The sequence below is a fragment of the Manis javanica genome, chromosome 11, assembly GCF_040802235.1.
Source record: "Manis javanica isolate MJ-LG chromosome 11, MJ_LKY, whole genome shotgun sequence".
NCBI classification, from domain to species: Eukaryota; Metazoa; Chordata; class Mammalia; order Pholidota; family Manidae; genus Manis; species Manis javanica.
The window spans coordinates 87,838,526-87,851,607 of record NC_133166.1 but is presented as its reverse complement, the minus strand read 5'-3'; the positions used below and the strand labels follow the sequence as shown (position 1 = coordinate 87,851,607).

The 13,082-nt window shown below is 40.3% G+C and overlaps 1 protein-coding gene across 3 annotated transcripts in view; it reads right to left on the bottom strand.

Moving 5' to 3' along the window:
- SOAT1 (sterol O-acyltransferase 1) overlaps positions 1 to 11,426 on the bottom strand; it is a 72,910-nt gene extending 61,484 nt beyond the window's left edge. The window contains exons 1-2 of one of the 3 annotated variants that reach the window (XM_037022473.2): positions 11,230 to 11,426; positions 5,681 to 5,809 (exon numbers count right to left, since the gene is read on the bottom strand). In XM_037022473.2, the coding sequence (XP_036878368.1) occupies positions 5,681 to 5,801 (121 nt within the window). In that variant the 5' untranslated portion in view covers positions 5,802 to 5,809; positions 11,230 to 11,426. The remainder of the gene's footprint in view (positions 1 to 5,680; positions 5,810 to 11,229) is intronic. The other 2 variants (XM_037022472.2, XM_037022474.2) reach the window with 2 other exon arrangements.
- Between the last annotated feature and the right edge of the window lie 1,656 nt (positions 11,427 to 13,082).

Here is a 13,082-nt window from a genome sequence, read left to right as displayed (position 1 = left end):
AACCCTCATATCCTGCTGGTGAAATTGTAAAATGGTATAGCTGTATTGGAAAAGTTTGGCAAGTCCTCAAAAAGTTAACCATAGATTTAACTTATAACTCAAGGACTCCACTTCAGATATACACCCAAGAGAAGTAAACACAGGTTCACACAAAGTTTATGCATGAGGGTTCAGAGCAGTAGTATTTCTAATAGCCAAAAACTATTAACAACCCCAACCACCAAAATGATCACAAACTAATGAACAGGTGAACAAAATGTCCATACAATGGAGTATCGTTCAGCCATCAAAAAGAACGAAGTACTGATACATGCTGCATCATATACTCATGCCAAGAGAAAGAAGCCAGACACAAAAGACCATATATTTTATGATTCCCTTGACATGAAATGTCCAGGACAGGCAAATCCAAAGTGACGGGAAATAGATTAGTATATTTCTTTGTTTTTGTGGGAGAAGAGGAATATGGAGAGTAACTGTTAATGGGTATGGGGTCCCTTTTTGGGGTGATAAAAATGTTCTGGAACTAAACAATGATGGTTGTACCACCTTATAAATACTGGCAAACACGTAATTGCACACTTTATAGTGGACTTTAAGGTACGTGAATTATTATCAATTTAAAGAAATAGGAATAAAAAAAAAGAGGAAGAGAATAGGCCACAGGGAAGAAAAAAAAGAGGGAACACAGGGGAAAAAAAAACAAAGAAAAGAACCTACATCAATCTCTATTCAAATTGTATTTCCACATTTACTATAAAGACAACTGGTAAATGGCAAAACTAATACTGGCTATAGAGAAGACTCTAAATTTTAGCTTTTCCTGTTAAGTTATGCAGGCCCCTCATTTCTATTTACTTTTCCTAGAAATGAACCATTCCACAGTACATTACAAGAGGTACAGATCACAAAGTAAAAGCAGAAAGGACAGCCAGGTACACTGTCATGAAAAGAGGCAGTAGGAAGAAATAAGATTTTCTACATTTAAACAGGCATAAAAACACAGAAGGGTAAGTTTACAGAGTATAAGTACATGTTGCAACCAAGTGCTATTTATCAAAATAAATATTTTTAAGTAACACCCATTGACCCTGCAATTCCTCTTTAGGCATCTGACAAGTATGTAAAGATGTTTATTACTGTTTGTGTACAGCAGAAAGGAAAACAGAAACAACCTAAATATTCATCAAACAGGTAAACTGTATATGACATACATAAAATACTTCATAGCTAATCATTTACTATGTGTTAGAGACCCCAGTTACTAAACAGTGTGTAAAATATTCTATTTATATGAAATGCTAATAATTTATGAGAATGAAATGTATCTGGAAGAACACATTCATCTCAACAGAATTGAATCTTTCCTTTTTTATCCTTTGCTGCGTATTTTGAATTGAACACTTCACTTGCATGTACACTGCAGCACAGTAAAAACAATTTTTGATGAGCATGTATTACTTTTAAAATCAGATAATGGTAACATTTTCCAATTTAGACAAGAAGTTGTTTCCTTCAGCACTGGTGTTATTTCAAATAAATACCACAAAACATTAAGAGAATTAATCATAATTTCACCTAATAGGCACAGATAAAGATACTTTTGTGAAAATATGAACTAAATACTGTAAAGTCACCATAATGGTCACTAATAATTCAATAACCCAAAGACTGAATGACTATATAATTGATCAAACATACTGACACTTTTGAGATTGGAAGAAGGCACTATAAAGAATCATGCTTGACACCAGTGCAAGCAGAGAGTAACTTGAGCAAATTAGGACATTAAGTCCCTACCCAAAGGTTCCTTCCTAGAATTACGAACCACAGAATAAGAATTCAAGGTTTACAAAAGCTGAGTTTAATGAAAAAATCCTTAGGGCTATGTCAAAGTGATGAACCATAAGATACTTAGGTCTCACAGCTCTTGACAGCAGCGGTTCTCAGCCAGCAATGCCAATCAATAATACCCAGCAAGCTTTTTCAAACAACATACCTGGGCCGTCCCCCAGTCTAATCTAGTAGATCAATAATGGGGTCCAAGAAGCTGTTTTTGTTGAATGAGTTCATTCTATGGGTGATTCATGCACAGCCCATAATAGTTAATTTTTTGTCACCTTGAGTGGACCACGGGTTGCACAGATAGCTGGTAAAACATTATTTCTGCATCCATCTGCTATGGTGTCTGCTTTCATATACAACAACAGTAATAGTATTAGCACACAGCAATTAATAGTAGTGTAACTCCATTCGAGTTCCTGGACCTGATTCCAATGTGTGTATGTATGTGGAAGGGGTCTTGTCACACATTACACCAAGCAATTCTAGAACAGCAGCAGGGTGTTGGAGAACTCAATTCTGATACTATCTGCCCAGAGACAACATCAGATTCTCCAGGTTAAGGAATCCATCCTACAAGACTGCCTCCAGCCCTGACTCCAAGCACCGGTTGCAAGCTTGCCCAGGCAACTACCTGTGCTTCTGACCTACTGGCTACATATTAGAGGCTCTAATCACCTCCCCCTTAGGTTCAATTAATTTGCTAGAGCAGCTCTCAGAACACTTACATTTACCAGTTTAATAAAGGATACATGTTAACAGTCAGATGAAGAGGTATATAGGGCAAGGTCCCAAATAAAGGAGCTTCTCTCCTGGGGGAGCTTGGGGCCTGGCTCGGTGGCCCAGGGAGGCGTTCTGGCTCCCCAAGCATAGAAGCTCTCTCTCTCACTGAGAAGCAGGATCCAAGAGAGCAGAGCAATAAGCTCTTCTCAGGGGGTTTTGTGAGGCTTCACTGCATAGTCATGACTGACTAAATTATTGGCCACTGGCTGACTCAGTCTCCAGCCCCTGCCCTTGGTTATTCCGTTTAAGACTTTGTAGTGTTTTTAGGAACTGTGGATAAAGACCAAAAATACCTAGGAAATACATATTTGGTCTTATGACTCAGATCACAGTCTGTGAGGGTGCTTCCATAAAAGACATGCGTTTCAATAGACTGAATAAGGAAGCTCACCCTTCCCAAAGCAGGAGAGCCAGAGCAAAACAAAAGGAAGAGAGGAGGGTGACTTTGCTCTCTTGCTTGAACCGGGATGTCCATATCCTACCCTGGTTCTCAGGCCTCCACACTGCGACTTACCTCTATCAGTCCTCCAGTTCTCAGTCCTTTGAAAACTTTTGGTTTAGACTGAAGCTATAACACTGGCTTCCCTGGGAGCCTCCAGCTCCAAACAGCAAACTTTGGGACTTCTCAACCTTCATCTGAACCAATCACTCTTACTAAGTCTTCCTATGTGTCTCTCTAAATTACACATATATTCAATGGTTCTGTTTCTCTGGAGGACTCTAATTCACATCCCAATTGAGAAGCACCACTCTAAGAACTGCATCTCTAACTTTAACCTGGAAATCAATTAAGATGAAATTTTTATTCAGTTAATGTGAGGTAGGGCATTGCTAACAAGCTCCCAGGTGGCACATATGTCCCTGCTCTTGGGTGGCACAGTTTGGTGTCCTTGCTACTTAGTACTCAAAGGCCATATCTTACCCATCTGCTTACTCCCCAAAGTGAACAAACATTAAAGTGGAGTAGAGTAACATTCTATTTTCAGATCAGCAGTACTTACATTAACCAAGGAGGAGGTCATACTTCTTAAGTTCAACAATTCAATTTTTAATATCTGAGTTAGAATAACTAAAACTTATTATCTAAGACAGTAAGTGCTGAAAATATGTAGACATTAGAGTAATTTAAAGGTTTTTTTAAAACTTGGGGCATAGAGAGAAAACTCTATTTGGTGACACAAAATTTCAAGTGAAAGAAATTTTCTGTCTCCAAAACAGACAATATGGGTTTTCACTCAGTCCCTAAATCATGAAACGGGAGTTTCTACCTCATGTTGGCTCACCCTCTCGCACAAATTTCACATTTTGTATCACACTAAAACTAACCCATATGCAATGTATATATTTCATAAATAGTTGATTAAGAGTCTAATAAACTTCACTATATAAATCTAAGGGGGCACTGATATTCCTGGTGGGATCCAACTGTTGCACTTCAAATTAAATTTAAGTAGGAAAAGCAAAAGAATGCTTCTTTACGAAAGAAGACTCAGGATCCCAAAGTCAACCTCAGAAAGTTCCATCCTATTTATTAATCAAACAAGCCTCAAATTTCAAATCCTTGTTGAAATCAAATTTATACAAATGTCATTGCAAAAAACAAATAGCCTGATTAAACAGATGACGTCAGGTGGAGCTGTGTTTACAGGTCTATCAATCTCAAGCCTAAGCCTTGACCTTAACAAGGACTGTCATACTTCTTTGTAGTCATGCACTAAAGCAAATTTGGATATGAGAACTAACAAAACTCCCTAATCTCTCTCCCAAGATTTATAGCCTAATCCTGAACTAGGTAAGATACTCTGCTAATTACTCTAATTATGCTCATTACATCTATTAAGAGAGCACTTAATACCATGTATTTGTAACAATCTAATTACGTTAACTGGGGAGGGAAGGGGTGTGTTCTCATTCACTTGGAGCTCCATAAGGGCAAACACACCTGTACTGATCACTACTATAGCCCCAACACCTAGCAAGGCACCAGTAATTATGGACAGGCTAGGAGGTTGAAGGAATGCATAAATGCTGTCCAGAACAGTAGATACTCAAAGAATGTTCACTGAATTAATTAGCAAAAAAGGGCTTATTTTCTCATATCTTCATAACCAGATATATAAAACTCTTATGTAGCAGGAGCCCAGTTTGAAAAAGACATATGCACCCCTATGTTTATTGCAGCACTATTTACAATAGCCAAGATATGAACCTAAGTGTTCATCAGTAGATGAATGGATAAAGATGTGGTACATATACACAATGGAATATTATTCAGCCATAAGAAGAAAACAAATCCTACTATTTGCAACATGGATGGACCTAGAGGGTATTATGCCCAGTGAAATAAGCCAGGCAGAGAAAGACAAGTATCAAATGATTTCACTCATCTGTGGAGCAGAACAAAGAAAAAACTGAAGGAACAAAACAGCAGCAAACTCACAGTACCCAAGAATGGACTAACAGTTACCAAAGGGAAAGGGACTGGGAAGGATGGGTAGGAAGGGCGGGAGAAGGGGGAAAAAGGGGCATTATGATTAGCACAGATAATGTGGGGGGCAGGGGGCACGGGGAAGGCAGTATAACACAGAGAAGTAGTGATTCTATAGCATCTTACTACGCTGATGGACAGTGACTGTAATGGGGTATTTGTTGGGGACTTGATAATGGGGGAAGTCTCGTAATCCATAATGTTGCTCATGTAATTGTACATTAAGGATACAAAAATAAATAAATAAACTCTATGTAATACAAGCCCTGAAGTATATATTGCAAACTCCACCCACATTAATAAAGCTCACCTCTATGAGACACACAGGAATTTACACACCAGTGTCTCCGCTATTGTCCAAGGCAGCTGTGACTGACACTTAAACCAAATGTTCCTTTCATTCTCTTTAATCAATTTATTTTTCTCTTCTGTCCCTCTGTCCCCCTTCTGTCCCCCCAGCATATCTATTTATAATAAAAAGGGCTGAAGAGATGGCAATCTCTATTCTAGAACACTGAGTGTGTTCTCTATTTCATTAATTCATCTCAAAAAAATTAAAAGCCTCACCATTACTGGGTGTCTCCAGGGACTCCTCTGCGGGAGGGGTTCCCCGGCCTCCCTCTTCCTCAAGATTTTCACTGGGCTTTGACAGCCGTTTTCTTACAGACATCTTCTCTTCACCCACCATTGTGCTGTCTAGGAAAGAAGATACAAAACACTTTCATGAGGGAGGAAAACTCTTCCTTTCTTCCCTTCCGGGTTCTTTGGCTGGTTTAATAATTAAATTGGGATAAGATGGATTAACAGGAGAAAAACAGACTTAATTCTATACATATGGGATCCTATAATATGGAACTAAAAGAGGTAACCAAAGCAGGAAGCTTTTATACCTTTTAGACAAGGAAACAAATTTGTGAAGAAATCTCCTCAAGGACTCACTCACCTATCTTAACAAAAATAAACACTCTCTCACCCCGTCACTCTCTAACCCTTGCCCTGCTTTACTTTTCTTCAGAGAATTATTGCCCAATACACTATAGTGCTTACTGTCTATCTACCCCACAAGACTAATTCCCATGAATTAGGAAAATTTTGTCTTGTTCCCCATTTTATCCAAGTATCTAGAACCTGGAGTACAGTCTGCACTTACTACACTAATCTGGTGAATGAATTAATAGTCACCAAGCATTTTCACATACATTAAAAAGCAAATGCCCTTCACATAGCGATGTTCATAAAACAATCGCTAATAGGCTACTATGAAGAGTTGGAACTGATGTTCATTTTTATTTCTAACTTTACCTGTTAATATTAAAGATAACTGTTAATGAGGACATTTACTAGTTTGGGATGCAGATTTTATGTACAGACATAAAAACGATCTGTTCTAGAGCTTAAGACCACAACAAGCACCCAACTCTAAACTTAGCTAAGAGACTCCTAAAAACAGTTTGCTGACAAACGCCATGCCCTTTACACCACTGGAGAAATCTCTCAAATTTGAGAGATCATTCTCCTGAAACAACACAAATAATCAGAATAAACAGAATTGTTAATAAGTTCGCCTGTTCGCCTTAGTAGGTACTTACTAATTGCTATGCCCTCCAATAAGACCTTTGTGTACATTACCTCCTTTAATCCCAACAATAACCCTATGAGATAATCCTGTGTACATTTCAAACAGAAAAAAGTAGTGACTGCCAGCTTAACTACCAATGAAAAGAAAAGAAAGAAAACTTTAAAAGTGGTTTAATCAACATTAAACAAAAGAGAACAAGCATAGATCTTTTAGTGTAGGATCAAAGGGGTTATGTTTCTTGAGTCCTGAATACCTCACTGTAACAAAGCTGACTTTAGCTGAAGTCCGTGCTTTAATGACCATGACACACCTAAAAACGCACTGGAAAGGTATGTGACAATGATCTGAAAATTCATGTATATTAACACCTCTTTCTACAATGTGAGATAAATGTAATACAGAGGTCTACCCCACTACATTGTTTACACATACACACACGCACAAAACGTATCAAGGGAACACATAACTAACCATCTAGGAAAGTCAAACAAGTCCTCAGGTCCTGGAGGATGTGACATAAGAGCCAGACTTCAAGGAATAGGAATTCGCTAGGCATCAAAACAGGAGAAGTGGAAGAGAATATGAAAACATGGAAGAGAACACGAAAACATGAACAAGTACAGGCTATAGTAAGATTCATTATTGCCAACATTTTTATTGAGGTCTACAGTGTTCCAGGTCCTAGAACACAAAGATGACTACAACAGTCTGTGCTCTCAGGAATGAAAAATCTACTGGGCAAAAGACATTTAAAAAAAAAAAAAAGATTAGAACACCTAGTGGTATTTACATAGCAGGAACTGAGATGGACATATAAGAGTATGAAGATAATACAGACCTGCTACCCAATACAGCTTTGCGGCAATTTGGAAATGTTTCCTGTAGAAGCTAAAATCTAGGTTAAATCTTAAAGGAAGTGAATAAAATTGCAACACAGAGTATATTAAAGGGCAGGGACAAAAGGCCAAGGATTCTTGAGGGCCGTTCTAAGGAGTTGAGAATTTAACATAAACAAGGAGCTGAGAGGTTTTTAAACAAGAGGGTAACTTAACATTTGTCTTTTAGTAAGATAACTTGGGATGTAGAGTAAATGTTAGAGAAATGAGAGATTAACAGGGAGAACAAAGAGCTCACACAAAAAATGATAAAGGCCTGAGAAGGCAGGCTCAAAGACATGTGTTTATTAAATGAACAAGTGATTTCATGAAGAAGAGATAAAGGAGACAAGATAAATTTACAAACATTAAGCCAAGGTATCTATGAGTTATCCAGGTGGCTATACCCAGAAGGCAGCTGAAAATTTAAATCCCAAGTGAGTTTACTGACTCAGATGACTAAGGCTATGAGTGTACCATTAAGCTAAGTAACTATAGAAGAGAAAGACTAAATTCAGTATGATGTGCCTGTGGGCCAGCCAAGTGATGACGACAAACAGATGAATACAAGTCTGGATTGAAGACAGTGGTCTGGGATTCATGGGTATACAGGCAGCAGCTTAAAACGAAAGCACAGGAAAGAAATCTCTGAGAGAGACCATAAATCAAGAAAAGAGGTTACCTAGGAAATAATAAAGCTAACATTTACCTAATACTGACTATGGCTCATTTAATCCTCACAGCTACCTATGTGGTAGATACTATTATCCCATTTTACAGGTGGTTATTTTCCCAGCATTTCAGAGCAATTAAAGAACTAACAGCAAAAAAGCAAAGCCTATGAGAGATTAAGGAGAACCACAAGCAAGCAATGCTTGAAATCAAATTATAATCCAAGAGGTAATCTATGGTCAGTATCATGGAAAATTCAAGTAGCATAAAAAAAATGGATTAAAAAAAAGGGTGGAACATAGGATATTTCACAATTTGGGGGCAGTAATAGCTATGAAATATTGGATTGGGTTGCAAAACGAGTTGAGGAAGTGAAAACTGATCATAAGACTAGTCTCTCAGGAGGTCTCAGCAATAAAGTTTGAAACTGAATACAGGAAACCTCATTTAAAATGGAGTCTGAAAGCCAGAAGGGGGAGCTCTTACACCCTTACCACTCCTGGTCAACTGCAGACCCCAAGCTGAAAAGAGGGTTACCTTGCACTCCCAACAAGAAGCATACTTTACTACTCCAGCAAGAAGGAAGAATTTCTCCTATGCTCAGTCAATAAGAAAATACCACAACCCAGTCAATGAGAAACTGTCACCACCCTAAATTTTCGCTTTTCCTCCAATAGACTTTGTTCAAAGCAACCCCTCCCAACCTCCTTTTCTCTATCAAGTAACATTCCTCTTCTTTGATCTTCAGACTTGCCTATGGTTTGCCATCCTCTGCATGTCCTGAATTGCAATTTCTCTGCTAGTCCCAAATAAACCCATTTTGCTGGTAAAGTAACTGGCTATTTTCCTTTAAGTTCAACAACAGGAATCAAGGACTAATGCTTACTAAGTCAGTAACCTTTACAGTGATGGGGCCAGGCAACTGCAAGAGATATCTCATTTAAAATTTCCATTTTAAAAGATACAAGATTTGTAAATGCTACAAAACTTGTTCAAAGTTACACAACGAGTGTCAGTGTAAACATTGACAAACAAGGTGACTAAGTTGACTAGACAGCTACTTTTAAACGCCACACACTGATTAAACATTTAAGAATCCAAACTCTGCACTGGTTTTGCAATATTCATGGTGATAATATCTAACTTGCCTTAAGAAATCCAAAATAAAAAGAACTGGTTTAAGTAACAATGAACAATGTGGGAAAGAAGTGTCAAATTTGGCCTGCCTGCAGTGCTCCCATCAATAAAACTCCCAAAATATATATATATATAAATCTATAAAACAAATGAGTGTTAATGCCTACTCTCTGTGAAGAACTTTGCTACAACACTCCCAGGTTCAGTGGGGGAAAAGAGAAACAAATGTACATTAATTTACAATCTAAAAATCCAAAGCATAAAAGGTTTCCTCCTTCCAAACAAACGTTTGCTCCAGTATAACCCGACTTATCTACAAATCAAAGAACCCGGTTATTAAGTCAATTAGCCAAACCAAAGAGACAAATTTCATTTACATCTGCATGGTCAGTATAATCCTGTGATAAAACTCCAAAAACAAATTTTAACTGGCCTTTGTTAAAAACTTTTTCCATTTCTTCCCCACGGAAACAGGCACTCTTCCCTAGTTATAACTTCCTTCCCATTCCTAAATTCCTTCTTCTGCGTCCCATTCATTCATTCTTTCACATGATAGGTGCTGAGCTAGACTTGAGAATTAAGGCATAAATAAGATGGACAGCCCAGCCTTCATGAAATTTACATGCTAGTAAACAAAGCACCTAAGTAATAAGCAACTCATTACCATTGATGATTCACTGCAGCTAAGGTAAACAGTGCTAGGGGCGCTTCACCCAGATAGGATGAGTTTCCTGAAGAAGTGGTATTTGGGCTAATATTGCAGGAAGGTATACGATTTGGAGGAAGGGAGCGAAACGCCATCAGAAGCGGAGGAAACCCCTCAAGACTAGGAGTCAGTAATGACAAAGCGACTTTCTTAGGACAAAAATAAAACCAGTGTGCCTTGAGCCCAGACAGCCAGGGCAAAAGTGGCCCCAAATGAACTGGAGACAGGAAAAGTGGCCACAGCATTTTGATCTTTATCTTACAGAATGTGAATCTTTTGCGAGTTCTAAGGACGTGATGCTTTGACACACGTCATTTTTAAATGATTATCACTTTGATTGCATCAGAACTCCTTCCAAAATCCACTCTCATTCCTAAACAATACAAACTTCCCTACCACGTCATTCGTGGATATCGTCCAACTTCGAGCAAGCAAAAAGAATGCTTCAAGTTGATTTCTATGTCAAAGGAAAGGCAAATACTCTGGGAAAAAAGTTTAAACAGATGGCAACCACTTAAATATTAAGAAGTGAACAATGAACTTTAAACACGGAGACTAGAGTTTATAGTTACTGCTTGCTTACAAATAACTTCTAAATACACATCATTTAAACTGTATGGCTTATTAATATTTAAGAATGGCAAAAACTGAATTGTATCCTAATGTTTACAAATAAATCATGAGCTTGATTACAGGCTTTGGTGCCTAGATTTCGATGTCTTAAAGTACCATCTATCCCTTAACATACTTTTTACCTTAAATCAATATAGAGGCTGATTTCCTGAGTGCATGTTGGTTTTCGCTTTTTAGGAATAAGTAAAAGGAATAAAACGTCTCGTAATTTATAACTTTCTTTACTCTCGGCTAGAGATGCCACAGGATTTGGGGCGGGGGAGTGATTGGGCATCTAAGCAACCTCCAAGGTTTAAAAACTTGCTAAGTATCCAGGCGCCCGAAGGTAACTTTCCCGCCCTCCCCAGGACTCGCCGAGCCTCCCCTTCTCCCGGTTCCCGCCGCCTTCTCCGCTCAGAACGAAGGCAGGCCCGCCGGGCCGGAGTCGCAGCCGCCACCTCTTCCCCTACGTCTCCGGCGGAGGCGGGTAGACCTAGGAGGGAATCGAGGAAGGGATGGGGAGCACGGGCGTTACCTGGGGCCGAACGGAGACGTGGGAAAGAAGGGCGAAGCTGGGAAGCTGTCACAGGGCGGAGGGCGAAAAGGCCAGTTCGAGACAGGGACACGGACGTCTCTCCAGGTGCCCAAGGCCGGGTACGCAGCCAGCCCCGCGCGAACGAACATAAAGCACCGGGCTCCCGCCCCTCCGCCCCTCCGCCCCCAGCCTCGCCGCCCGCTACGTCGCGTCACGCGCACGGCCCACGCCGGCTCGGGACATCATTGGTGCCGGACAGCCCCATGCCCCGCCCCAGACCCAGGACGCCCCGCCCCTTTCCGGGCTGCTGAGCACTCTGCAGGGGAGCCCCCGGCGGCCTTGGCGCTCCGCCCGGGGGCTTACGTCGGCGGGTCGTGACACTGGCGCCAGCACTGCCCCCGGGATCCGCTGTGCGGCGGGGATGAGACCAAGGCAACTTCCTACAAGTTCCAAACGGCACCCTACGTGGTAGTACGGGACTGGCGAGTCTCGTGACTCAGAGAGTTCCGGAAGCCTCCCCTAGAACGGAGGATTACTGCGATGTGAGCTGAAGGAAATAGCGGCACTAGCTCCAAGAGTTTGCCGCGGGATGTTAATGCTTTGTGAACTGCCCTTAACTGTGTCCCTTCGGCACAGGCGAACTAGATAGGGAGACAGTACGATATGTGAAATAATGAGTCAATTAGGTAATTAAAAAGGGGACTTCATAAAAATAATAATGGTAATGGTGCGAAGACGTTGAAGACAGATGAGATCCAACAGTTAATCACGTAGACTTTACAAAGGCAAAGCTGTAGGTGGATTTAGAGTAAAGGTGGGTGAAAGGGGAATGATGAAAGCAGCAGAGATTGAACCTTCTTCAGACAGGCTGAGACAGTTACCCTTGACCCGGTCAGGCTTGCTGAAACCAATGAACCAGGGTTACTTGATCTGACTACTACTCTCTGTGGACCTTTTCACGCGGAGGATTTGTACAAGTTCCCCTAGCCATCCAGAGCAGGCAACGCTGTTCACCCGCAAGCAGAACCACCCTCAGCATCCATTCATATTTGGTACTGGCGGTCATTGGCAGACCTACCCAGTTTGCCTTTTCTACAGCTCTTCACTGCTGCTTCTGCCAACTGGATGATAGTGGGGCCTGGTAGATCCCAATGACGTTTGCGCTTTACACCAGGTAAAGAGCAATAGGAACACAGGCTTAGTTATGTTGAGATTCTGCTTGCCACCTTATACATATGCCGAGAAGACTCTTGACTTTTCCTTTGTTTCATTTATTCATTAAAAAAATATCGTGTTTTGTTCTTGGAGCTAGTGATACAACAGTGAATAAAACAAAAGAAGCCCCTGTACTTGGAAACTTATATTTCCAATAGAGAAGACAAATAATAAAATAAGATAATTGCAGGTAGTGGTAAGTGTTGAGAAGAGAACAAAACAGGACAGTCAGGAAAAGACTTGAAGGGGGTAATCTGAGCTAAGACTTAAATGAGGAAAAGAAGCTAGCCACAGGGAAGAAGAGCATTGGGCAATGGGCATGAAGGTGCTGATGCTGAATCAAGTTGGCATGTCTGAGGAGCAGAAGGCCAAGAGGCTTCAAGCATCTTGTGTGGAGGAGATGAGATATAGAGAGAAGAGGAGAATGAAGCAGGAGCCAAATCATATTGTTTGGACCTTTTTGTTAGGTCCAAAAAAAACAAAAAACTTTTGTGACTTCCTGTGTTTTAAATCAACCTATTTTACAGAGAATGACTTGAAAGGGAGGAAAATGGGACAAGGATAAGCCAGAGAGCAATAGGAAGCTCTTGGATAAATCCATGGGATGGATGGTGGTCACCTGGATTACGATGGATATG